At 40.9% G+C, this 6,333-nt stretch overlaps 1 protein-coding gene across 2 annotated transcripts in view; it reads right to left on the bottom strand.

Moving 5' to 3' along the window:
* The window catches only part of LOC138007013 (fibrocystin-L-like), an 86,202-nt gene that overhangs the window by 40,798 nt on the left and 39,071 nt on the right, over positions 1–6,333 (bottom strand). For both annotated transcript variants that reach the window (XM_068853679.1, XM_068853680.1), the window contains 7 exons: positions 5,992–6,285; positions 4,399–4,549; positions 3,775–4,298; positions 2,902–3,226; positions 2,446–2,680; positions 255–432; positions 1–30 (listed from right to left, as the gene is read on the bottom strand). The exon at positions 1–30 is cut by the window's left edge and continues 222 nt beyond it. In XM_068853679.1, coding sequence (XP_068709780.1) covers positions 1–30; positions 255–432; positions 2,446–2,680; positions 2,902–3,226; positions 3,775–4,298; positions 4,399–4,549; positions 5,992–6,285 — 1,737 coding nt within the window. The remainder of the gene's footprint in view (positions 31–254; positions 433–2,445; positions 2,681–2,901; positions 3,227–3,774; positions 4,299–4,398; positions 4,550–5,991; positions 6,286–6,333) is intronic.

Raw genomic sequence — 6,333 nt, 5'->3', positions numbered from 1 at the left:
GAAGTACGGTATCTGCAACCATCCACCAGTCTAAAAAAACCAATCAATCAATCAATCAATCGATCAATCAGTGAGTAATCCATCCATCCATCCATCCAAATGCCCGTCATTCTGGTTAATGAATTGAATTTCATTCCTACATAGCCGCAGGAGGTCGCCATTGATTTTCTTCACAAACTGAGAGGCTTAATCTGTCAACAGATGCTAGCTGCAATTTTATACGGCACATACAGAAAACTATCCGCGAGACTTACGTTGCTTGATGATTACGTCATCTCCATCCTGTGGGAGTCTTTTGTTGTAACCTCCATATCCGGGATCGGTTCCGTACCAGGACTCTGGGTCCGACCATTGAAGGAACTCGTTCGGGCGTTCCTCTGGGGGAGGTGGTGGGATTGGCTTGATGCAATCCTTAAAATAGCAACGGTAGGCCTGTGAAGGTAGACGTGCACATGATTAATTAAGGAAACGTTTCTAACAAAACTAAACACTAACCGTGTACTTCGAGCAGGAAAAAGACGTGGTTTGGTTTAGGCTCTTATTTCAAAAAGCTGCTTTAAGAATGTTTTTCGAGAAAAAAAAAGCATAATTGCGTACAATACCCTTTTAAGTTTTTGCGGTTAGTTGTGAGTAGAGGTTCTCGAACTTCTGTGTTACAGAGAAATCCGAAAAAAAGGCATACGATCTAAAAGCTTTGACCATAACATCAACCTTTGACAGTATCGTCATAAAGATCAGTTGACTATAATCCAGAAAACCTTTTGATGGCGAACTATTTTCATTCTAGCAAGCACTCTCGAAACGGTAATATCTTCAAAAAGAAGATGGGAAATTGTATTCAGCAACATTTTTATTAAAAGGAAATTTCAGCAAGAGACGTTTTTTAGCTACGAACGGCGACCGAAAGTGAGCTGTTTTCTTTCTTAACTTGTCTTGACACAACCTCATTTGTATAGCTAAATATGCTCTTACCGTTAGAGACGAATAGTTTAAAAATCTGGTCCCGGTTATTCAAAAGGTGGATAACGCTATTCACCGGATGAATCACTATCCAGCAGACAAACACTAGCAAAACCAATTGAATTATGCAGTGGATAGCGCTATCCATCCTTCGAACAACTGGTGCCTAGGAGAGACCACCGTCCTCTGGTATGCAACACTTCCGGTTTCCGTTCGGTGCTCAAAAAACGTCTCCTGCTTACGCTCTAAGCTCTCTTATGTACCGAAAACGCAAGGGTAAGCAAAACGAATCGAGACAGGCGCCAACAAACCATTAATAGGGAGTTTAAACAACGGCGACGGCTACGGCAACGAAATCGCCACAAAGCAAGAACATGATTGGTTAAAAAAAGGAAAAATACTCACGCTGCACGTGCGGCACGGATTTCAGTGCATTTTTTGCCGAACTTCACAAAATCACAACGTGAAATCACCAAATTTCAGGTTTTGACGACAACGTGAGCATACAACAGGAAATCGTTCACTTTTTATGTTCACTTCAGAACCATTTCAATAAATCCAGTTACACGACAAGTTCGCCCCTACTGTTAAAGGTGAACAAGATGGAATAATCGCGAAATACTTACGATAGCGCTAATTAAGTTATATTTTGAAGTGACCTTGTAGTTGACGTTGCCTTCATAATCCAGTTAAAAGAGTTAAAAGAGTTAAGCCTGGTTTTCACTAGCGACGCAAGCACAAACACAAGCATAAGTAGCTCATTTTAGGGAAACGAACATCGACATAAGCAGCAAAATAAACGGCATACACCATTTTGTTTTAATACTCAAACGCGGGGAATCTGGAACGAGTGCCTTCATTGGCCACACGTAGCAAATTTCTTTGTGTTTCCTTTTCACACGACAAAAGCGAACGCAAGCATAAGAGCATGCGCAACTCCTCTTTCACGGTGAAATAAGCGCTCTTATGTTGCGCTTGCGCTTGGATCGCTAGTGAAAACCAGGATTTAGGGATAGAAACGGCAATTTATGCTTGCAGGATAACTAACGTTAACAAAGTTCCCCGAGAGGGATTTGAACCCAGAGCGCTCTCAGATCGAGTGACACATGCCCTGACCGTTAAGCCAACGGCACACACTAGCACTCTATTCAGTTAACTCTGTTTAAAATGTAAGTGCTACACTGCCAACGTTTGTATAAACGTAACCTTTCCTTGTAACTAACGTCAAACCTTATACTTACCTCATTGCTGGCAATAGGCAGCAAATGCTTAGACTTCAAGGGACATTTCGTGTTTGATATCAAAATTAAGCCTGCATCCAACTACTTGCATTTCTGGACAAAAGTGTTCTGTTTGGCTCGTGTTCTGGCTGATTTCAGAGTTAAAGGGCACTTTTTGCCTTCTACACACACATACAAGAAAACCCAGCCTTAATCTCATTCTGCGCTTATGGTATACAACCCTGTTACACAACGTGTCACTCACATTCAAGTCGACATTTTGATCCACAAGTTCCCTGCTTCCTCTTCCTGATACGATGTACGTCAATTCTTTGCTTACGTTGTTGTAGTACCAGTCACCACTTGAGGCATTCTCTGCCAATGGTATATGACTGGACATGCCAACATAGCTCCTACCAGTGGAAACTCGATCTGGTTCCTGCCTCATAGGATGAGTCATCCAAACAAAATCTTGATCTCCAAATTCGTAGAAACCCGCTCTATGACGAAAGACAACAGAAGTTGACATCATGTAGCCCATTAATTAATAAACTACTTTTTGTCACGACCTCGCCTCTGGTCAATATTATAATGGTCACATGAAGAGGGGGGGGGGGGGGGGGAGGGGGGTAAGAAGGGGGAACGAATATGTCATTGATCATTGATGGTTGCACCACATTTTTGCGTCGTCAGTCGTCATCGATTTCTTTTGATATTATACCTGTAAGATATGTTCGTAAACGGAGGAGCACCCCGAAACTGGAAAGTATAGTTTTGTCCCATAATCACGGTCGCCATCCATCCCTTACTGTGCGTGATTCTCATAAATTTCCAGGGAATGTAGCTTGTACCAGCTTTGTTGGTAAGAAGTACATCTTTGTATTGCAAGGAGCTGGGGCGGGCATTGTTCCACGACATCCGCCGGAAACGCACACTGCCATTACAAACGCTTCCAGGGACTGCACCTCTACTTGCGTGTGGGGACTCGTAACAATGTTCCGATGGAAGATTGGGATTCGATGGGAGAATGCTTCCCCCTGGAAAACCTGCAGTCAAAACAAAGAGAAATGGGTATAAGCCCCAATGGTATATCACACAGATTCGCATGAAGATGTAACAACTTTTTTTATCGTAAAGACAATTAGAACATCAACGTATGTTAAAAAACGTCGATATCACTACATGATGGATTTGATTTCACCAGCGAAGGAAACGTGGTCGGATTCGTAATTGAAAGAGTAAAACGGAGATGTTAGCAACAGTTTCTATGCCAACTAAGAAACTATAATAATGAAGAATCTGAAAACAATTCCTTTTTGCGCCACAAAGCAATGGCGCCAGGGTTTACAAGATGATGAAATATATGCTATGTATAAAAGACGCAATGAAGTGACCCCCAGAAAAGCTGGCGGTATGTGTTTCCCCGACCCTGCTTCTCAAGTGAATCAACATATCAACCTTAACCCTTTCCTTTAACCTTTTTACTGTTCACTTTTGCCTAAAGCGGGAGTTAACGCAAATTATTCTAATTTAATTCTGCACAAAAATGCACTCGAGTAACACATTTCATAGTGCATTAGGTTTGTCCATTTACCTGTTAACGTTCCATCGAGATCCAAAAGTACAGCCTCGTGCTCCCATTTAAAGCCCACCTTATTCGGTGAATTTATAAACTGTAGCTTTTCGAATCTTGTAGTATAGCCTCCTGCCCTCTCCCTGCAGAAAGAGCATGCTCGCAAAACAGCGCACGAGCCTGCATCAAAGTTCACGAACGTGGTGTTGGAGACAGTGAGGCGAGAAGACATAGGAGCGACGAGACCACCCATGGTACACGCTGAAGGATTTTCACTGATAGCACTATGTCCAACCACAAGGCAGTCCTTCACTAAAGGACCGTCATATCCCCAAGGACCCGCCACTTTAGTAAACTCCAACCCAGCTTCTGAGTTGTCTATAACTGTAAAGTTAATCGTTTGAATTGCTCCACCGTTTGTAAGTTCGAAGCCTTTGAGGTTATTGTAGGCCAGCAAAGTGTGGAACTTCGCCGGTGCTGATATTCTGGACCCACAACCGCCCCCTCGCCTTGGGAAGTAGTCTTTGAAAATCCACACACCGTACCTAAAACAAAAATAAATAAGTGAAAAGTGAAACAAAGGAGGAGCGCTAGGCCACCAAAACAATGGTTTGAAATTCTGAAATTTCCAGAAAATCAGTTTACCCTCCAAATGAATGAGCTGAGTTGTTCTGAAATTCACCCAGAGGAGCGTATTGTGAACAGACTGAAGGAGTAAATGAAGGGCCTCCAGGATGGATCGGGATATTGTACCAATATCCATGGTGAGTGCCTCCTGCCGCTGCATTATGACGAACTGGAAAAAAACGAAAAATACTGAATGCCATTATTGATCAAAATCGTAACGGTGATCTTTACAATTTCTGTTTGTTATCCACCTGTTTCGAGGTAAAGAATTTCCCATTGAGCGAAAAGGGGTTACCTTTGCAAAAAATTGTTCCCTTAACAATATTCCTGGAAAATGAACCCAAGGCCTGTTGTACAGGAAGTTGATCACTTTCTTTTCCACTTCTCTTGCTCTATAATGTCACGACCACGAAGTTAAACAAAGGATTGGAGACTCTTTGTTTTAGGCAGAAAAGTCCCATCAATAGAGACAGCAAATCCGCGGATGCTATTTATGACGGCCGGGACAAGTAGCAACGCCCTCGTTACCAACGACTTTATTTAAAATCCCCTTCTGAGTCCAGGACTGAACGTCATAATGTGCTAAGTATTTACGACAATAGAGTTAAATGTTAGCGTTCGTGTTATTTTTTAGTTAGAGTTTTTGAAACTATTTATGTTTACTTGAGGAGTAATTAACCAGGCGGGCACTTTATCACGTCTATCGCTTTTACTGTGTGAAGCTGATCAACAACAGCATGTATCGCGTTTAATCCTGGACATATAGATCTGTCAAAAACTCATAGGCAAATTTATTAAAACAAATAATACTAAGAAACTAAGAAATGCGTCAAATTTACCTTCAAAACTGAGAGAATCCGATGCAATTCTAAGCAAAAAGCAAAACGGTTTCTTATGAAACGTTTGAGGACAATCTAGTTTTGGAATACGATCCATTTTATAATTAAAAAACCCTTGCCATTCACTTCTTTTTCAATCATTAGTAAATCATTGGCGAACATATCTGGAATTGATCCAAAAGGTGTTGAAAAAAAAAAACAGATAAGTGTTTAACTTTAAAAGATGGACAATCACTAGAGCAAGACAAATCTCGATTGTTCAACGACCACCATCAGTGGAATTGTGAAGTGAGATACCGTTGAGATTTGAATTGATGATAGTAATGACGTTTGATTTGCCGCAATTTACCTAATAGCGGACAATAAATATATGTCCGAGACATTTAGCCATACAGTTCTTTCAAAAAGGCAAAGGTCAAACCAATAATAATAATAAATAAAATAAAGTCAGTAAGCAGGTGAAACATGCCAATTTAAATATTTTGTTGTAATAATTCATTTCAATGATTTATTTATTTATTTATTCATCCACTTTCGTTTATTTGCTTTATTTCATTGATTACTCGTTTGACCTTTGCCTTTAAGAACTGTATGGGCTTAATGTCTCGCGCATCTACTTATTGTCCGTTATAACGTAAATTTCACGTCATTACTATCACAACTGTATCTAACTTCACAACTGATGATGATCGTTGAACGACCGGAACATGCTTTAACTTGACAGTGATTATCCATTTTTATCCGGCTGGAATTGCTCTTGGTTTCTACTTACTAGTGTTGTTTGGATTCGTCACCCAGAACGTTGCCGGTGTGACATCAGTATGAAGAAGAGTGCTTGAAGTCTGCACAAACACTCCCAAGTTAAATTGAATTGTATTCCCAGTCTCTATGCCGTCTTCAATAAAGTACCCGTGACCCATGACATGATAGGCAACGTTATGTTCCACTATTAATCCAGTCACGCCATGTACTGTCACTGCGCGATTAAAGGTGTGATGAATTGCGCAGCCGCGGACATACGACTCAGACACGTTACCACTCAAGTGGAAATGTATAGGGTATCGACCTTAAAGATAAAGAAAAACTCGAATTACTAGAGCGGAAATTATCATAA

The sequence above is a fragment of the Montipora foliosa genome, chromosome 6 (assembly GCF_036669935.1).
Source record: "Montipora foliosa isolate CH-2021 chromosome 6, ASM3666993v2, whole genome shotgun sequence".
In the NCBI taxonomy this organism is placed as follows: Eukaryota; Metazoa; Cnidaria; class Anthozoa; order Scleractinia; family Acroporidae; genus Montipora; species Montipora foliosa.
This window is presented reverse-complemented; position numbering and strand designations above follow the sequence as displayed.